General features: G+C 34.9%; 1 protein-coding gene across 1 annotated transcript; it reads left to right on the top strand.

Annotated features, from left to right (window-relative positions):
- Positions 1 to 12,316: 12,316 nt before the first annotated feature.
- LOC113307861 (S-norcoclaurine synthase-like) lies at positions 12,317 to 13,135 on the top strand. Its single transcript, XM_026556325.1, has 2 exons — positions 12,317 to 12,519; positions 12,641 to 13,135. The coding sequence occupies exons 1-2, from the start codon at positions 12,333 to 12,335 to the stop codon at positions 13,027 to 13,029; spliced, it is 576 nt and encodes a 191-aa protein (XP_026412110.1). The 5' UTR covers positions 12,317 to 12,332; the 3' UTR covers positions 13,030 to 13,135.
- The last annotated feature ends 9,158 nt before the right edge of the window (positions 13,136 to 22,293 follow it).

Here is a 22,293-nt window from a genome sequence, read left to right as displayed (position 1 = left end):
ACATATCAAACCTAAACCTGAAGTGTGAGGAAAAAAGCTCGGTTGCAATACTTCATGTATGATTTCAGGTTCAAGCTTCCATTCAATCAACTTCAAATCATTAACTCAAAAACTCAGTTTCACAATCAAACCATGAATCACATGATGCAAAATGACAGTAAGTAGCATTGTTGTAGTAATTTCAACCATAATTGAAAACCAACAGTCTTTGACCTCAAAGGAAAACATCATACTCCTAAATAAATCTATACACACCTGATTTATAAAATTGAATACTCCTTAATTTTTCTTCAATCCAACTGAAAATCACCTAATCTAAATAAACAAAACAAAATTAAATGATCAAAAACAGTTCAAGATTGGTTTTTCATAGGAAATCAAATTTGCGATAAAATTGAATCAAAATTGAAATAGAGAATGGAATTAAAATTGAATCGAGAAATTACAAACAATAACAACAACTAAAAATCAAAACGTACCTTGATTCTGTTGTTATTCTTCCGAAACAGTGATGATTCTTCTTGATTTCCGAAATTAAAAGAAATGGAAACTTGAAATCAGAAAACCTTACATGGAGTAGATTTGAAACAACAAACTAGAATCAATTGAGAGTTCGTACATAGATGATCAGTTGTTAAATAAATTGGAATTGAATCATTCAGATCTATAAATTGATTAATTTTTCAAATCAACTGAAAAATCTTAAATCATTCAGATATATATATTTGAATCAATACCTTTCACATCTTCGAATCAACTGAAAAATCCAGACGCGGATCAAATCTATTAAGTTCAATCGATTATTTGATTGAACATCATCGTCAAAGATCCATAAACATCATCTTCTTCTTCTTCGTAAAACAGAGGTGTTCGAACTAAGTTTAACAAATCCATAAACATCATCAGCAGAATCTCCAGATCTTCAATGACGAATGATTTTACGAAATTTCTCTACAGACGAGAGAGAGAGGCAAGAGAGAGAGAGAGAGAGAGAGAGAAAATTGAGAAATGAAAGTGTATCCACTGATTTTATGCTTGTATATATAGAAAGGGTAATACTGTCATTACGAAAATGTCACTTTATTATCAAGCCCTTAAAATAAAAGTTCTGGCCCTAGAAATATGCAAATGTGAAAATGGAGTTGATAGTGTAGGATCCATTTAGTGGGGCTTCTATATATTGAACCCATATAGTAGGGGTTCTAGTATTTTTCACATTTCTGAAATCTGATTGATATCCATCTGAGGGTATAAAACATGATCGCTTATTGACGCTGCTACAAATCCCCCCACCTTTTACCTCCACCATCTGTCCTCATCTAAATCCCAGATCTAAAAGTGATGAACTCTTTGGGACCTGTGATGCGTCCATGACTAAATTCCATGGAACCGTGGGGAGCAACACGTCATGGTGGAATTTTTTTTTTGTCGGTGCAGTCTACTAGCAATATTTCTCGTACTTTTGGTACAGATTCATAATATTATTAGTAGAGATTCTTAACTTCCACAAAACCAACATATTTGTCAAGGCACGCGCATGCAAAATACTCTCATGATAGGTACTTTTTCTGATTATATATTTAGGACGATAGGCTATTCGTGGATATTTGTAAACTTTATATTGTTGAAATTATTCACGTGCATAACAAACACGACTATCAAATTATACATATTTCTTAAACCAATAGTAATCAATCATAGTTTTAAAAATACTGTCTTGTTTAATAAAAAAATCTCAAATTTTAAGAAACAAAATGTTTAAATAAATGTTTCAACTTTTAAAACCTGAGCGATGTATGGGATGGAAAAATCGATTGCTAAACATGTACTTGGTAACAAAGATAGAATAATACACTAGTGAGCTATGGTGTTATGCTTTATCGTAGGATACCCATATTGTAATTGGGTATGTTAATAGTTACATGAGGGTCGTGAGGATAACAATGGACGATCTTAGTAAGGAATAGGGTTATTTGGCGGGATTGAGGTGTTTTAGGTGAATCCAACATATAAGGTTTATTTACGGGTTATTAAATCAGTGATGAACTAGGGTTTTAGTTTGGAAGAAATATATGCATCTATTTAAAGCTGTTAGAGCACTGCTCGGTCGAACTCGCAAGTGTTGCTATCTCAAGCTTGTTTGTCAAGTTTAGTTGCCAAAACTATAATTCTCAATTTCTAGTCTACTTTTAGCTAAGTCTCGGATTAGGATAGAATGTGTAGTTGAGCTTTAGACTTCACGACGTTCATCCATTGAAGACGAAGAACTACTAAGGGGAGCTTGTGGAACTTCATCAACAAAAGGTATGTGGAAACTTGAACTCATCTATCACTAAAGTCTATCTTACTCTATCTCCTATTTGAGACAAAAGTCGTATAGCTATATAGACTTCGATTATGCACATTTGATATTTCGAGTTGAGTTTAACTCGCTTACATATTTCTCGAAATATGTGTGAGTAAGCTTTTGCTTTAACCAAGTTCATCTTATATTCTTGACGAAAGTCAAAAGATGATCATGTGAAAATCGCCTAGTAACATCTTATATGATTTGTATGAGACAATCAATTGGTGTAGACTCAGAATGTTTCGTATTGATCATTTGATCACTTGAAAATTGCTTTGAAGCTAACAGTTTGTGTGAGACAGCTAGTCCCGTCTTTTAAGAATGTTTCAATGATTGAAATGAGAGTTTAGAACAATTAACCATTAATTAGATATAACACACTGTATGCGTACTTGTATGCTAACTGTTGCAAGTTATTCCAAGTCCGGGAACCATAGAATGCATACCCGTATGCGTACTGGTTTGTTAGTTGAAGTCAAGGAACTTAGTATGCATACCCGTATACGTGCCGGCGTAAGTTCAAGTCCGGGAATTCAACTGAGTTCGGTGGTGTACAATAGTATGTGTACCCATTCGCACACTGGCGAACCCAGACAAAATCCGGCTACTTAGGTATGCGTACCCGTTTGCATACTTGAGTGGGTTATGAACTAATACATTTATAAAATAAGGAATACAATCTTTTTCAAACCGTGGCTATAATGTTCATCAATTGATTCGAGTGAATCAAACTCGATTTTTCTTCAATTTTGTCTTGTATACTTCTATGAGAATATAAACAATTGAACAACTCTATAACTAGTTTCACTTGAGTCATTTGAACTAGTTGTGTTAAGATGAACAAGGTTGATATGAAAGTATTCATACCGCTAACTTCGGTTAACTATTGTTGAGCCAACAAGGTGTACACATTTAGGTACGATTACTCATATCTAAATGAAGTCACTTTTAATTTGTGTGCACCAAGCTAAGTTCGATCTAACAGTTGAAAGATATTAGATTGAGTCTAATCAGGTTTTCATCTGACGGTGAATATTGAATTCTTTGTTACCAAGGTAGCATTGATTGCAAACCCTGATTTGAAGACTATATAAAGGAGAACTCTAGCAACCGGGAAACCTAATCCCCACACCTATTGTGTGATAATAGTTGCGACTAGAGTGGGTTCTCCTTTAACCTAGATTTTTCCAAAAACCATTAGGTTAACAACTTAAAGACTTCATTGAAATTGTGAATCCTGACCCAACTATTTTCTATATAGTTGCGTGTTCTGATCTTGCTTTATTCTATCGTATTGAGTATTATCTTCTCTAAGATTTGCTCGAGATTTAATCTCCGATAAGCAAGATAAAAAGTAGTCACAAACATCTTCGTCTCATCGTTTGTGATTCCACAATATCTTGTTTCGCTACCATACGATTAAGATTATTGTGAGGTGATTGATATTACTGGGCTGTTCTTCGGGAATATAAGTTCGGTGTATCAATTGGTTCGTGTCCATCTTGATATATCAAAAGACGGAAAAAAACTCATAGGTATTTATGTGGGAGACAGATTTATCTATTCAATAGATTTTTTTATGTGATACAGATTTGTTTATCAAGTATTCAACTTCGGTTATCCTTTAACCTAGATTTTTCCAAAAACCATTAGGTTAACAACTTAAAGACTTCATTGAAATTATGAATCTTGACCCAACTATTTTCTATATAGTTGCGTGTTCTAATGTTGCTTTATTCTATCGTATTGAGTATTATCTTCTCTAAGATTTGCTCGAGATTTAATCTCCGATAGGCAAGATAAAAAGTAGTCACAAACATCTTCGTCTCATCGTTTGTGATTCCACAATATCTTGTTTCGCTAACATACGATTAAGATTATTGTGAGGTGATTGATATTACTAGGCTGTTCTTCGGGAATATAAGTTCTGTGTATCAATTGGTTCATGTTCATCTTGATATATCAAAAGACGGAAGAAAACTCATAGGTATTTATGTGGGAGACAGATTTATCTATTCAATAGATTTTTCTATGTGATACAGATTTGTTTATCAAGTATTCAACTTTGGGTCGTAGTAACTCTTAGTTTTGGGTGAGATCAGCTAAGGGAATCAAGTGCGTGGAGTCCTGTTGGGATTAGAGCATTGCTCGGTAGAACTCGCAAGCGTTGCTATCTAAAGCTTGTTTGTCAAGTTTAGTTGGCTAAACTATAAGTTTTCTAGTCTACTTATAGCTAAGTCCCGGATTAGGATAGTAAGTGTAGTTGAGCTTTAGACTCCACGGCGTTCATCGAGTGAAGACGAAGAAATACTCAAGGGAACTTGTGGAACTTCATCAACAAAAGGTATGTGGAGACTTGAACTTATCTATCACTCAAAAATCTATCTACTCTATCTCCTATTTGAGACAAAAGTAGTATTGTCATATAGACTTCAATTATACACATTTGCTATTTCTAGCCGGGTTTATCTCGCTTATATATTTCTCGAAATATGTGTTGGTAAGCTTTCTCTTTGGCCAAGTTCATCTTTACTCGTGGCGAAAGTCATATTATTTCAATAACTTGAAAATCGCTTTGATGCTAATAGTTTGTGAATAACAACTATTTTAACATCCTCTAAGAAAGTTTCAATGATTGAAATGGGAGTTTAGAACAAGTAACCATGTTTGGATATAAACATAGTGTTTTCTCTCATTTGTGTAAAAGTCCAAAACCGGGAACCCAAAGTATGCGTACCCGTACGCGTACCAATGGTTGTTGGAAATCTGGGCAAGTAATCATTTGTGATTCCACAATATCTTGTTTCGTTAATCGATTAAGATTATTGGGAGGTGATTGATAATACTAGGTTGTTCTTCGAGAATATAAGTCTGGGTTATCAATTGGTTCTTGTTCACCTTGATTTATCAAAAGACGGAACAAAAACTCGTATGTATATCTGTGGGAGACAGATTTATCTATTCAATAGACTTTTCTGTGTGATACATCTTTGTTTATCAAGTCTTTGACTTTGAGTCGTAGCAACTCTTAGTTGTGGGTGAGATCAGCTAAGGGAATCAAGTACGTAGTATCCTGCTGGGATCAGAAACGTAAGGAACGCGACTGTATCTTGATCAGTGTGAGATTGATTAGGGCTCAACTACATTCCAGACCGAAGTTAGATTGGTATTTGGCTAGTGTATGTAGCGGCTCAATACAGTGTGGTGTTTAAATCTGGACTAGGTCCCGGGGTTTTTCTGCATTTGCGGTTTTCTCGTCACCAAAACTTCTGGTGTCTGTGTTATTTCTTTTCCACAATATATTTTGTTATATAATTGAAATATCACATGTTGTGCGTTGAATCGATCAATTGGTAAATCCAACCTTTGGTTGTTGATTCAAATTGATTGATCCTTGAACATTGGTCTTTTGTACCGTTCAAGTTATTTCTCTTATATTCAATTAGGCTCGCAAATTCTTATTTGTTTGATTGCGGATTGAATTGAGAAATTGCGATATAACTCTTTGATATACTTTTTATTAAGATTGAGTCTGACTGTCTAGTTGATTCCCTTGAAAAGCATATTGGAGTTAGTCCATAGAGATTGCTAAGCGAAATATTGGGTGAGGTTGTTAGACCCCCGCTTTTTCAGGTCCTTTAAGAAAGGGGTGACCTAGTGTATAATAATTGTCCAAATTATTCTATTATTAATATATATTACCCTTAACCATTTTTAAATTTTTTGTTGAAGGCCCAAAGTTATATTAGTATTAAAGGAAGTCTATTGCATACAAGCCCAAGTAACTAAGAAAAGAAATAAATACAAATGCCCTCACCCCGCTGCTGACGAGTTAATAAATCATCCTTAACCCTTTTTTAAAAAAAAATGGTTAAAGACCAATGATTAGATTAGTACTAAAGTTTAAATCTCTTCCACAAGAAGCCTACTCATACAAGCCCAGGTAGCTAAACAAAGAAATAAATAAAATCACCCCAACCTGATGCTGACAAGTTTCGAACTTAAACCTTTAGTATCATCACCCAACGACTTAATCATTGTACACAGTGACATCTGCAGTCATCCTTAACCCTTAATATTAATCCAAATTATTTTTATAAACAATAAAACAAAACATTAATTATTATTTTTATCTAGGGAGGGGACCGGTAACAAAGCTTTAGGTTTGATAGAAAATTTGAATAGAGGAGTTTTAGGTTTTTTTTGTTCTCAGATAATTTGGAAGACGTAGTTGATTTGGTTTCATCAAGTATGTGAGCATTTGATGCTAAAAGTTTTCTGAAGATTGCAGTGGTTGATGTTATCACTTATGTGTAGGAGTTAATTTCATCAGGTTTTGTTACAAAGCAAAATAAAGCATATTTCTAAAGGAACATAATGGTGATCTTCATTCGGTTTAGTCAAGATGTATTTTCGAATTTGACGTCATATTTTCGAAATTCAAGATGACCTAGAAGTGATTCTGGATATGCGAAGTGGTTTTGATATTTGTGGTGCTCTACAGTAGAGATTTGACATGGATACTTATTAAAGCATAAACCTTATATTCCACCGCTTATTCAAGTTGGTTTTATTTTGACATATTATTAAATTAATAATGTTAAGTATTGTGTTTTATACTTCTTGCCATATGAGATTCTTGTGAGTTGTTTGGAATACCTATATATGTTTATTGGTTTTTCAGTTGAGTGGTGTTCGCTTGGCAAGACATATTTATGATAAGGAAAGAATATTGTAGTTGAGATACAAGTTTTTAGTTTGTATATTGGTAGAAGTAAAGACGGAAATATTAGCATGTCAAAATCTCATTATTGTTCCAAATCAAAGGAAACAATAATTTAGTTATCAACCGTCATCAGTTGACTCATGTTGCTGATTTTCTTTTACCTGAAGTTGAAAAATGTGAATATGAATTCATACTCGTTCTTCCTTAGTTTGTTTTATTATAAATATTTTGTGAAATCTTATAGCAGGTTTCATTTTGGATGTGTTGACTGTTGGCCAGGGTTTGAGACGTTTTAGTTTTGAAGAGTTTGATTTTAGTCTGAGTATTTGAAGCATGTACGTTGCACATAAAGTTATAAGACTGTGATCATTTTAAGAGATCTGATATTTGTTGTGGTGAAGCTATGCTTTGTTATACTTATATAACAAGAAGTTTCTTAGTATAGTTTATAGGGTTTGTTAGTCTGTGTTGAGTTTGACATTGTGTCGTTAAAGAAAAATGCCTTGGAGTTTCTCTCGTACTGTTTCGGATAGATAAACTAGCTAATTTGTGATCTTTTGATTCTTTTCGATGATGTTCTGTCAAAGAGTTGTTTGGTTGTACGCTATTTGAAGTTATCGAAGCTGGTTGAAGTGTGAGACCGTAAGGAGAAACATGTTGGTCTATTTGTGTAAAAGATACGCTCTATTTTTGGTAAAGACCCGTTATGAGGAATTAAAAAATGTATCAATTGGACACTTCAAGAGTTTAAATAGTAAAGGTACAATACTACTATGTGTATGGTGGTGTGGCTATGTGATCTAGTGCATACTACTTGAAAAACACAGTGCATGAAGATGAGAAGTGTTGCAATTTTGGCGTGTTATTTTGGTCAACGTTTATTATCAATTTACTATTTGATTTCTTGATAATCAGTGTGAGACTTTCTGTTGGAGATAACTATATTATGACAATGATAATATTTGGGGGTTTGCTTATCTGCTACAGTTATTGAAATTGATTTTAATAATAACAGAGCTTGTAGAGATGAAGGTGGAGATTTCTTTTGGGACATTTGGTTCAACAACGATATAGTTTTCATTGAGTTATTTTCTCTTCATAGCATGGGAAAGTAAACACAACATCGTCTTGAATTTCTTGGATCTTGAAGAAGTTGCCAAACGTTTCAGATTATGGCTGGGTATGATTGGGAAAGGGATATGCGCAGTACAGTATTTTTGATATTAGCATTGTTAAGACGCTAGTAATGAATTCTTCGACGCTAGTCAAAGTTCTATCCGAGTCCGATTATATTGTGGTTTAATTGTCGCGAAGTCGAAACTACATGCTTGCTAAGAAATTGATAAAATATTTGATTGACAATTATGCTAAAGCCCGTAATATGACATTGTTGTAAATGCCCGTTGAGGTGGTGTAGAAGTATGGTGTATCACCCGTTGAAGTCTCTTTAAAGATTGACACTTTGTTAGTGATGGATGTATGCAAATAACTCATGGTATGATGAGCTCGTAGGATGAGTAAAACTTCAATTGGTGATATATGGTTGTAGAATCATGATCCAAAGTGAGATAGACTCAGGTAAAGAAAGATTCGTGGTAGAGATGAGCTCGAGAATTGCACGCAGTGATGATGATCCATGGATTGGTTATATTTGGTACGGAGTTAGAGCATGCACAAGATGCATTGATACATGCAAGATGGTTAGTTTATTGGAAGCTAACATGAAAATTAGTTATATCCAAAAACTAACATGAGGTATGTCGTTAACTCGATTTAGTAGACATGCTCATTGATAAAAGCAAGTATGGGTGATCAGTTGTTTGAAGAAGCAATTTACTTTATTGGAGTTTTAGAGATGAAGATTATGATTTTATTAAGAAACAGTTAGTTAAACGCTTTTGGAGGATACTATGGTTGTCTCACTTGTCGATCGAATATTTATGAATTGCGTACCTCATGTATATGGTACACAAGTTGGATTCTGTGTCTTAAATGGAGTGGAACATTAATCGGGTAGAGCAAGCATGCCAAGATGGAGCTAAGCTCATGGATGGAGTAAGCTTGAAGGGGCAGGCAAAGATTAAAGGTGCATAATGATTGTAACTAAGTTCGAGGGTAATGTATGGTTGATGATCATATATGGTCCAATTGAGTTGGCATGTAGTACGTCTGGAATGGTGCCAATCAATATGGAGTTGTGAACATGAAAGAGTAAGGTATATCAAGAAGTTGCATAACGGGTGATCGTATGATGATAGTTTGTTGATCGACTTGAGTATTTTTCATTGAGGGTGGAGATTTGTACAATCACCGACAAGATGGATTGTTAAGTCTTTAAAGATTGGTTTGCTCTTATCTCGTGGAGATTGTATGGAACATTTAGGTGAATTATGTTCGGTTTGATTCCTTGTAGTGAGGATACGTAGGCAGCATTTGTTGCAATCTATTTTCATAAAATGGAAGGATAACATGTTGATGGATTCATGCGTTAATACATGATCAGGGGTGAAGAATTGTAGATTGGGCCGGTGAAAAGTTTGAGTTAAAGATAAAGTTAAACTTGTTAAGGTTGGTGGAGTTTTTTGGGGTTTGAATAACCAAAATATAGTCGGTTATTAACTTGATCGGGAAAAAATTTAACTAATTTACTTAAATATAAAGTCTAGGAACTTAAGAGATAAGTTAAGTAAACCCTAAACTTGTAGGATAAGTATGTTACTCCTATAAAATGAGGTATAGGCTATGACATTTAGTAATAAGTTCTCAAGGAAATTTTCATTAGGTATGTGAAAAATTCGTCCCACCTTTAAGGATAAATGTGAGAGACCAATATGGTGGAAGTAATTCATCATTATATGTTTACGAAATATTTATCAATGTTGAAAGATATGGTGTTATCGAATATTTGTTTGTAGAAGTTTGTACGACATCGTATGTGAGGACATGATCATCTTGGTGATGCTGGAGTATATTATTAGTGTTGAGCAGAAGAAACCCAAGAATAATTTATGTTAGGATATGCAGAGAAGATCATCTCGTTGTGGTAGATAATGTGATAAATATTATCTCGGATGGGCGAAGACACTGCTTTAGATTTATAGAGCGTTTGTGGGAGTTTCTTGTGTTAGATCACATTGTTGTGAGTTGATGGATTAATTATTTAATTATTATGTAATTCGCAGTTAGTGGTTCTATACCGTAGTTATAGGTTCATGGAGCAATCCAAGAAATTTTGATTTCTTGTTGGCTAGTTTGTTTTCCACATTATTAACATGTGTAAATGGCTATGAACCCCAACAGGAGCGTCTTGCTTCCTCATTTAAATAAAAAAATCGGATTGGAGACAGGGCGTCCGCCCCCTTCATGAACAAAAAAACAAATAATGATTTGGGAATTTCGCCAAGGGGGCTAACTTCCTTCCCACAAACAAAAAATCAAACATTTAATTTTGTAGCAGTCTGATTAGTCTTTTATCTGAAATGAGTCGGTTTTAACAATCAATAATTAAACTAAACAAATCCTTTTCTCTTTCTTCTTCCTTTTCTCCTCGCTTCTCAAAAAAAAAACCAAGAGTTGTTTCATCTTTTTTGCTCAGATTTGGTCTTTTTAGACCAGATCTGAATAAGGATTTATTTTTCTTCTTTTTTTTTCTAGTTTTAGGTAATAGTTATCGAATAAGATGTATCTAGATCATTTTTTGTGTCTTTCGACATGTTTCTTCGCCGTTTTGGGACGATTTTTCTTCGTCGTTTTGGGGCGAGTTCTTCAATCCTTGATGGATGGTTCGTGGCTTGCTTCTCTCGATTCAAAAACATCAACGATTCAACACTCCTTCCTTTCAGGAGCATCTCTTATCATAGAAGAATATAATCAAATCAAATGGTCGGAATTATTTCCGGATTATACCATCATCTTTCCCTTATACATAATCAAAAATTGGATATCTCTGCGGTTTATCGCTCTTTCTCTTCGCGATATACTTGTAGTTGATAACCTTATTTGTATTAAAGTTTTGATTATCTTGATGTTTTTTTGATGTTTTTGTTAATCTTGTAAGCGAACATGTAATCACTATTTTGATTTGAATGAATTGAAATTTGTTGATTGGCCAAAAAAAAATAACGAAAAATGGGTCATTTGTCCAAATATTTTTAAATCACGGTTCAAATAGACGAGTAAAAAATAGTTTGGGTGAAATGGACAAAAAAAAAATAGTAAGGATGTTTCATCCTAGCTTAAATTTAAAAAATAGCAAAGATGAAACTAGATACATCCTGTGTAAATTAAAAATAAGAAAAAATATTTGAAAATGGGCACGATGAAACTGGTTACACCCTGCCTATTTTTATATTTTTGTCCATTTAAATAGTATCAAAATCTAACTGTCCATTTCACCCAGGAATTGTTGATTTTTTGGTCTTTTTAACCAATTTTGTGAAAAAATAAAAAATAAGTCGGTTTTCCTTAAAATGATGGGCTTGGGCCATAACCAATTTTCTCATATAAGATGAACACACTGATCCAAAAATAACTATTTCAATGCTTCAAAAGAAAAGAAAAAAAAGTATCGATCAAAGAAAAAAAAAAGTAACTATTTCTGAGCGAAGTCAATAATTGGCACCTAAACTGTAGTTATTGCACAATCGGAATGTATAACCGACATGCTGCATTTACCTTTAGCGCAAAGGTAATAAGAATATCATTGACATTGATTATTCTAAATGAGGTTCAAATCCGACACCCTGATTATTTTTTCTAATACAAAAGTAAAAGGGTGTGGTTCAGAATGTGCATAATCTATATTCCTTAGTCCAAACAATGAAACAAGTGTCTTACCCGTCCATAGAGCAAAATTCACTTGAAGTTGTTGCATAGGAAAATGACCTTAATAATATCAAGGAAACAAGAACCGTCTTTCCTACTGCCCATGTGATGATCATTCTATTCATTTCATGCTGATTTAGTAGTAGGTTATAAAGATCACCATTAATTTCCAAAGAAAAATTGAGACTAATTAACTACTAGTAATTAAGCAGTCGATACATTTTCCAACATTTTTTTACTGATGGTCGGTCCTTCTAGTACAGTGGAAAGACTTTGAACGACTTTTTCTTGATGTTGAAAATGATCAAAGATTACACCATAAAAGCCAAGGACTGGTGGGTGGAACATCAATTTGCTTAACTGCGAGTTCTATAATATATCTAATAATCAAGCGGATAACGTAGGACTTGCTAGCAGCTAATTTGAAGAACAGAAATGCGGGCACATGCAACAAATGAGATGGATGTCATAGGTGCATCGGCCGACGAAATTTGGGCGGTATATGGCTCAAAAGATCTGTGGAAGCTCATCGTGAAACTCCAACCAGATGTATTTGACAGAGTTTATCTTGTCGCCTTCGACGGAGGAGTAGGCACCATTATCCATATGGTAATGACCCCAGGTAAGCATTATTTATATTTTTTTTTCGCAGGATGTTTAATTTCTTGTTAATACGACAACTTCAGCTCAATTTGCATTCTAAAATTCAAGCAAGTGGTAATAAGATTGATTGTGCCTTTTAGGTTTCAAGGGACTTCATTTACATGACTTCGATGTGGAGCTCGTAAGGATTGATCATGGCAATAAGGTGCTAGTTGTTCAACAAACTAGAGGAGGATATTTGGATTTAGGATATTCTTTCTTTCAGGTTACATTTGAGATATTGGCAAATGATGATAGTTCATGTGTAATTAGAACAACAACATCAGTCGAAATTGACCAAAAATCTAAATCAAGTGCTTCGATTATCGCTGTTGATGATATATCCGGGATGGCAAAAGCGATTGCTAAATACGTACTTGAAAACAAAGCTAGAAAAGACTGCTCTTTGGCTTTGGGAATTACATCACCAGTAATGAAGCAGGGTAAAGATGAAAAACCAATGACTGTTGGCGTTGGGATTTTATTATAAATCGGGTATTGTTGTTTGCCATGGTTTTGTACTTTTGTTGCTTTCCTTTGTGTCACGTTCTCTTGGGTGTCTGTTTTTCATTTATTGAATAGTTGGATGGGCTGGATGTTGGGTGCAATAATCAAAAACAAAGAAAAATCAAATAAGCAAAAGTTATTGATACTTAGCTCATTTATAATGGAAGTGATTGCTTTGACGAAACGAACAAGCTCCCCGTATCTCCGCAACAACAACAAGGCAAAATTTTGGAAAATAGAGTAAGTCACGTGTTCAACACGCTGTCCTTAAGACATTAGCGCCCGGCTACACTCAAGAGTGATGTTATAGCCCTCACAGGACGGATATCTCCAGGATAAAACACCCTAATACACCTACTACTAGCATATGAGTAGATGCTCAATTTGAGCTTGGCAACTCCGAAAAAAACCGTTAAGGAAAATCGCGAATGCTTAAAAAACGCTATAAAATATTTTTCCTTAAGGGTCCCTCTAAAATATAGAGCAATCCCTTTCCCATGATTTTACAAAAGTAGTGAATTTATTTATATAATGGAATAAAACAATTTAAGAAGAGGAATTCCCCGATGTGGGACTAAAAAGCTTATATAGTCTCTTAAAACAACTAAAAAGTGGAAACTCCACAATGTGGGACTAATAAGTTTTTCATTCACAAACAAAACAATAAATTAATTTTATTTAGTTAAACACATTAAAATAATAATTAAAAATATTGTTCCAACACTGGATTGCTGCGATCATGGACTGCCGTGAATGTATGGTGTTATGCAGTAATTTTGATCGTCTTGTGTATATGCCGATTGATAATTATCCAAATGGCGCTGCATTTTCTAAGTTTGCACTCACTTTTTTTTACCGAGTTGTTGTCACAAAAAATGAAAATTGTATTCATGAACATAATAGACCACAGCAGACACCTGAAAATAAGAAACCCGGACGTTGGCGAATTTTTCTTCTTCTTTTTTTTTTCGTGCAAAAATTTATTAATAAGAGAAAAGAGAAAAAAGAAACAATTTGAACCCGAGACTCAAGCCCACGTTGGCAATTATGCCATAGTACAGTTCATGACAGTTTTCCAGTGGGATATTAGCTCTCTATAAGAATGGTATCTAAACTGGTTTTGAAGCTCCCTCCATTGATAAATCATGTGTTTTACCTCGAATGATTTCTGTTAAAGTCTGCGGGCATCCAACTCAAAACCAATTGGTAATGAGTGGAGTGTCCCTTCCATATTATATTTTAAGTTATTAAAGAGATATTAACAGTGTGGGACTATTATCCTTCACACGCCCCCTCACGTGTAGCCTCTTGGGTCTAACACGTGGACCTACGTTGTGTGGTGACCATTGGGCCTACTCACACATGGGCCTAGCTCTGATACCATGTTAAAATCTACGGACATCCAACTCAAAACCAATTGGCAATAAGTGGAGTGGCCCTTCCTTAATATATTTTAAGTTATTAAAGGGATATTAACAGTGTGGGACTATTATCCTTCACAATTTCCACTATATCTCTACCACGCTTTTTCCCCATCACCCTTCTAATTCTCTCAGTTCACATAGACCAAGTCACTGCAAATGGTTGAACTGGTGTTAGAGCACTGCTCGGTCGAAGTTGCAAGCGTTGCTATCTCAAGCTTGTTTGTCAAGTTTAGGTAATCAAACTATAAGTCTTGATTTCTAGTCTACTGTCTCGGATTAAGATAGAATGTGTAGTTGAGCTTTAGACTTCGATCTACTGAGGAGAGCTTGGAGGAACTTCATCGACAAAAGGTATGTGGAGACTAAAACTTATCTGTCACTCAGAAGTCTATTCTATTCGATCTCCTAATGAGACTAAGTCGTATGGCTACATAGACTTTTATATTATACACATTTGATATTTCGAGCCGAGTTTATCTCGCTTATATATTTCTCGAAATATGTGTTGGAAGATTTTTGCTTTAGCTACGTTCATCATTATTCTTTACGAGTTTAGTTGGAAACAATTTATTTGTTGAAAACTAAATAATAAGTCAAAAGATGATCATGTGAAAATTGCCTTGAAACATCTTACATGATTTGTGTGAGATAGTTATTTGATGTCGACTCGGAATGTATCGTATTGATCATTTGATCACGTGAAAATTACTTATTAGCTAATAGTTTGTGTGAGACAACTATTGTTGTCTTCTAAGGATGTTTCAATGATTGAAATGGGAGTTTAAGACAATTAACCTTTGTTTGGATACAACACAGTATGCATACCAGTATGAAAACTGTTGTGGTATGATTCAGGTCCGAAAACCTTGTTTGCATACCAGTATGCGAACGGTTTTAACCGTCAAAGTCCGGGAACCAAGTTTGCATACCAGTATGCGAAGGGTTTTACCTAAGTTACGGTACGGGACAACAGTATGCATACCTATTTGCAAACTACTAGACAAGACCAAAGTCCGGAACTAAAGTTTGCATACCCGTTTGCAAACTTAGTGGTTAAAGTTCTAAAATCGATTAAGTATGATTTCATCCTCATGAAAAAATACATTAACAAATTAAGGAATGCAATCTTTGCAAACCATGTCTTAATGTTCATGAATCGATTCTTGTATAAGTACTTTGTACAATCATGAATCAAATACGATTTTGCTTCAATTGTGTCTTGTATACTTCGATCTATGAGATATAAACAATTGAACAACTCTATGAGTAACACAATCAGATTCATTTGATTATCTTTCATGTTTGATTGATTATCATATTGGATCTAGAAGTATTAGATGAATGTGGTTAAGACAAAAGTGTTCATCTGGCTAACTTCGGTTAACTATTATTGAGCCAACTCAATATACACGTTTAGGTACGGTTACCCATATCTAAATGAAGGTATATTTCATTTGTGTGTAACAAGCTAAGACCATCTAACGGTGGAGAGATCTTGCTTTGGTTTTAAGCAAACTTAGCTTGAATCATTAATCAGATTTTCATCTGACGATGAATATTGAATGCTTTGTTTCTAAGCTAACCTAGCTTTGATTGTAAGCAAACCTTGCTTTAAAAGACTATATAAGGGAGAACTCTAGCAACTGAAAAATCTAATCCCGACACTTTCCTGTGTCCTAGTTGCGACTAGAGTTGATTCTCCTTTAACCTAGGTTTTTCCAAAAACATTATAGGTTAACGACTTGAATACTTCATTTGGGATTCGTGAAGCCATACCCAACTATTTTCTCTGTAGTTGCATGTTCTGATCTTACTTGTTCTATTGTATTGAGTACTATCTTCTCTAAGATTTGCTCGAGATTTATCTCTGGTAGGTAAGATATAAAAAGTAATCGCAAAGCTCTTCGTCTCATTCTTTGTGATTCCAAAATAACTTCTTCTACTACCATATAGTTAAGTTATATATATATATTGTGAGGTGATTGATATTTCTAGGCTTTTGTTCGGGAATATAAGATCGGATTATCAATTGGTTCCTGTTCACCTTGATTTATCAGAAGACGGAACAAAAACTTCATAAGTACTTTTGTGGAAGACAGATTTACCTATCAGAATAGACTTATCTGTGGGAGACAGATTTTTTTATAAGTCTTCGACTCTGGGTCGTAGCAACTCTTAGTGGGTGAGATCAGCTAAGGGAATCGAGTGCATAGAGTCCTGCTGGGATTCAGAGATGTAAGGAACGCCACTGTACCTTAATCGATGTGAGACTTGGTTAGGGCTCAACTACATTCCAGTCCGAATTTAACTTGTAGTAGGCTAGTGTATGTAGCGGCTTAATACAATGTGGTGTTCAAAACTGGACTAGGTCCCGGGGTTTTACTGCATTTGCGGTTTCCTCGTTAACAAAATTCTGGTGTCTATATTATTTCTTTTACACATTATATTTGTTTATATAATTGAAACAAGTTCAGTAAACCCGCGCAAATGCGGGCTAGTTTATTAATTTGATTCACACAATTATCGCCTTCTCTTGACCTCTCTAGCAATTTCACGGTCTAGTTCAGCAAGTTAAAATGAATGAGGATACATGCGTGAGAGTCCACATTAACACAAATCATTATATAATTTTGCTTCAACAAACAAAACGCAACCAACACCAATTGTTGAATCAAAAGTCTCTTTTATTGACAACAGTTGGAAGATCTCCATCTTTATTAGTGTTGATGACATGTTGCCTAAAACTTCAGTTTGTTGGCAATATTAGTTTTGTAATGAAAGATATATTAAATCTTGTTTGACTGATTATTCTTTTTTCTCGTCATCCACATGAACTCCTACCCACAAACACATTTACAGATCAATTATTTGTAATATGTAAGAAATTCACGTATAATTAATGTTATATTTGTAATACTAACCGGCAATATCTGAGAGGAAATCAGCAGGATCCATAGTTCGGAGCAGTTATTTGTCACAGCCTGAAGGCCTAAGAAGGCTAGAACCGCACCTGGCAGAACTGCACTTGGATTCTGATATTTTGTTCCAAACTGTAAAGTTATCTGCATCAACTGGCTTAAAATTTTTGGAGTTCGGATACTCAGTTGTATTCTTAAGATATCTCTACATAGATGGAATATCTCTAATCTCGATCAAAAACTGAAAATAAATGAAACCGATTTCCTATAAACAATAAGTTCAAATAGTGATACGGTGTTGTCATCACTCCAATTATTTTCCAGATATATTGCAGTGGAGCTATGGAGGAATAATTACATTCACTCCAAACCTTTTTACATGGCTTGTTTTTCTTTTCTTTGTGATATGCCGTTGAAAAGAGAAGATAACATGTATATTCCCCTGTCATTTCCACCATGAAGTTCAGGCAGCAAGCTACGTTAATGAACTCCATAAAATTTTAGATGCACCATTGACCATCTTGTATTAAAGATTGCACACTTTCATTTCCTAATTGTTGTTAAATAAAATCAATCACATAATATGAGTTATATATAATTGATAAACGGAGATTGGAAAGCAAATTTCATACTGAAGAACGCAAATCAACCAAAAATCAAACGAATATATGCAAATACCAATTTTTTATTGATATGAACATCAGACTGTGTTAAGTTAAGAAAATGGAACCCAAACCCTATTGCATCACTTTGTGTTCGAGATTAGAATTCATCTTATATTCAGTCAGCAGTTTATACAAATTGATCTATCTGGTCAATCTCTCAAACTAAAAACTAAAAGAAAGATTACCTCTCCGATCTCTTCATTAAGACCATCCCCGGTTACTGCCAACAATGATGATCATTATCTCCTACCTTAAACATCAATCTAAATTTAGACTTATTGTCATAACTTTTCATAGATTGATGATTAAACAAATTCATAGTATACAAAAATACCTTAGTCCACGCCCCACGGAGGCCCGAAACAATTGGGTATGTATAAGCTATAATGAATTTCCGTTTTATCTCTTGAATAATTCCTTTGTCATCCAGATTTTACATGATCATCAGCATCATTATAACCTCCAACCAAATCATTAAAAACAGATCCAATTCAGAAAAACAAAGACTTGTTAAAGAATTTGTATTTTTTTACTAAATCAAGTTTTACTTACCGCTTGTTCCAAGCCATCATTGGGTTCAAAATTATCTCATCAAAAACTGAAGACACAGAAGAAAATTGAAAAGATTTAACATTTTTTGATATTGTTGGAATTTATAATTTCCTTGACGAAATCCTCAATATTTCTTCGATCACCGTGAAGAGGAAGTTGTTGCATGGTATTTGATAAGTGATGTTCATTCGGCATACATTATAAAAAAAAACTGAATAGTCATGTCTAAATCCCAAAAGGTGTGCAAGGTAAAACCTAACGTCTCTTAACGGAAAGATGCATTCATTCAGTAAAATAAAGTTGTGCTGACATGGCACTCTATAATTACGGCAAACTTCAAATTGAATCTTCTTTTGACACGTCAGCATAAGCATCCCCTTTATATAAAGAAGAATTGATATCACAGGTTGTGCGTAGTTCAATCAATTGTTAAATCCAACCTTTGGTTGTTGATATAAATTGATTGACACTTGAATATTGGTCTTTGGTACCGTTCAAGTTATTCTCACACCAATTAGTTCACGGATTCCATCCTGATGATTTATTGATTGATTTGAGAAAGAGATATAACTCTTGGATATCTTTCCTTGATTGAGTCTGACTGTCTAGTTGATTCTCTTGGAATTATATTGGAGTTAGTCCATACAGGTTTCCGAAAAAAATGTTGGGTGTGGTTGTTAGACCCCCGTTTTTTCAACTGGCCACACCTTCCTTTGGCATTTTTCTCCCTTTCCTGCATTGTCATCCTTGAAACTGATCTTTGATTGTAGATTTTTGTATCCATTGTGGTTTCATTCTTGACGAGAAATAGTCCCATATCTCTTATGATAAAGGGCACTGTAAAAGAAGGTGATTTACTATTTCCATCCCAGAATCACAAAAGCAACAGATGGTCTCTGAGATGTAACAATTGTGATTAAACATATGGAGAAAAATGAGAAAAATGAGATATAACAATTGTGATTGTCTATAATTGGTACTAATTTTTTTACTACCAACAAAACTAATACCTGAGCTTTAGGTGGAACATGTTTTCTCCAGACATAACCAAAATCTGGAGGATCAGGATGTAGTGTCTTCATAATGTTTTGGATCCCTTCTTAGTAGTATAACTATCTTACTGGAAAGTAACTTGATATGTGTCTCCTGTCAGAGTTTGAGGTGCACCCAAAAGGACAATAAGGTTTAAAAGTTGCTCACTTGCTGCAGCAGAGAATGTGTCTTAGCTGAATGAGCCATCTCCTATTTTGTATTAGCTCTGAAATTTTCACTTTCTTATCTGTTGCAGCTTTATAAGCCATATTGAAAGTTTTACAAAGTGGAGAGTGACCTGTCCATGGATCTAGCCAAAACTTCATTGTTGTCTCATTACCAATAGTGAATTTTGAACAAGTTTTCATTAGGTTTCCTCCTTTTTGTATCCCTTTCCACATGCCTCTACCTTGAGGGAGATAAAATTCCAAAGGACATAGATCTTGTGCATCTGACTTAGATTCAGCTGAACTATTTTCCTCCAAAGTGCTTCTTTTTCTTTTGCGTATCTCCAGCTCCATTTAGAGAGTAGAGCTTTGTTTGTGACTTTCAAATTAATTTATGATCCCAGCCCTCCATGCTTTTTAGGTCTATATTGATTCTATCCCATGTCACCCAACATATTATGTTTCTTTAAAAATTAGCACCCCACAAAAACTCTCTCATAATCTTCACCATTTTCTTTTCCACTACCACTGGAATTTGAAGTAAAGACATAAAGTAAACTGGTAAACTTACCAAAGCACTGTTGATAAGCGCTATTCTTTGAGCTCTAGAGAGAAACCTTCTCCTCCATTTTGCTAATTTTTGATAAAACTTCTCTAAAATAGTGTCCCAAATTGATGTATGTTTCACTGTTGAACCAAGTGGCATCCAAAGGTATTTGAGTGAGAGTCTTTCTATCTTGAAATGCGTAATCTTGGCTATGTCTTATACTTTGTGATCTGCACCAATGCTGATTACAATACTTTTTTTCCAAGTTTACCCTCAGTCATGTGATGGCTTCATACACTTGAAGGATGAGAACTAAGTTTTTTTTTCCATTTCCTCCTTTGCATCTAAGAAGATCAGTGTTCCATCAGAAAATTGTAAATGGGATACACTGATTTGATTGTGAAGGTAAAATCCTGAAATCATATTGAGAGCTTCTCTGTTCCTTAACAATTTTTGTAAGTATTTCAGCTACAAGTATGAATAAAAATGGAGAGAGTGCATCAACTTGTCTCAATCCTTTTTGATGCTTGAACTTGGAGGTGGGATAAACACCAGTATATCCAACTGGTAGGACTAGAAATGATCCTAAAAATTCTAACTGCAAGTGCACAGTGTCGGCAAGCAACACAGGGCAAGCACAGGTCAGTTCCACAGGGACAAGGGGGTGCAAGTGCTATTTTTCTTATTGTAACCAATTTCTAACTGATTACACTAACCAGGGCAGATTACTAATCATGAGACTTTAAACAAGAACAACAAAAGTGACAGTTGAAGCAAGTTCAACACTGACAGTTGAAGCAACAGCAACTGACAGTGAGGCAAGATGAATAATGGACAGTGAGTGTGTGAAACAAGTAAAGATTGTGATGTTAAGACACCACAGTGAGCATGAGGGGAAACAAACAGTGAGCAGTGAAGGTAAAACAAGTGAAAGAAAACAAGAAAACAAAGCTAAACAGTTGAGGATGGAATTGTGGATGACAGGGAAGGTTGATGGCAAACTAGGGTTTAGATTCCACCTCTTAACCTAGACTAAGTCGGATATTCCAATTGCAACTAAATTATCCTCCCAAAGTACTAGCTATCTGATTAGAGCATAACTAGTCTAAGGTTTGGACCATAATCAATTAACATGGGCTGCTGCACTTTCAATCACAGGGGTATCCTAACTACAATGTATGCCTGACATACAATGTGAGAGCAAAGTGATGAGAGGCCAGAATTGTAGTCTCCTACACAGTGGAATTAAGGTTTCATCTTCACCCTAGTGGTGAATTAGAACATGAACAGAAATTGAAATTGAACTTGAAATTGCTTTGAAATGGAAATTGAAATGAAATTAACCCAATTAGGGGGTATCTCGGATGACCCAAGAACAGTTTTCTCTCTACACATCAGTTGCCTTTTATAGTTTTACAAAAAAATACAAACCCTAATTCGAAACCCTAAAATTTTGGGGAAAATCAAATTCTCTCACCAATTTTCTGAATTAAGCTCGACCCATGCCCTGTTGATGTTCCCTCTGCTCCTCCTCAGCTCTACAGCTCCCAATTGTGTCTACTGATGCCCTAGCTTTTCTCTTTCTTATCTGTAGCACCTAGGGTTGATGCTAAGAACAAGAAAGGGAAATACTAGGGAGCTGGATGATGGTGAAGCTCGAGGTGGTGATGGAAGAGATGGTGGTGGCGTACATGGTGTTGCAGTTGCAGCTCTGCAACTGTCGGGTGGAGGAGAAAAGAAAGAAAGAAAATGATTTGGGAAGAAGAGGGTGTTTGGCTTGAGGTCGATGGGTTCGATGGCTAAGGTGTTGAGCTGGTTCATCAAACTTTGATGTCTAGCGAGGAGACGCGTTGGATGTGAAGATGGTTGGTAGATCTAACGGTGGTATGAGAGATGAATCACTTCGACCGTTGGATTGTGAAATACAACAAAGTTAACGGCG

The sequence above is a fragment of the Papaver somniferum genome, chromosome 9 (genome assembly GCF_003573695.1).
Source record: "Papaver somniferum cultivar HN1 chromosome 9, ASM357369v1, whole genome shotgun sequence".
Classification (NCBI taxonomy): domain Eukaryota; kingdom Viridiplantae; phylum Streptophyta; class Magnoliopsida; order Ranunculales; family Papaveraceae; genus Papaver; species Papaver somniferum.
This window is presented reverse-complemented; position numbering and strand designations above follow the sequence as displayed.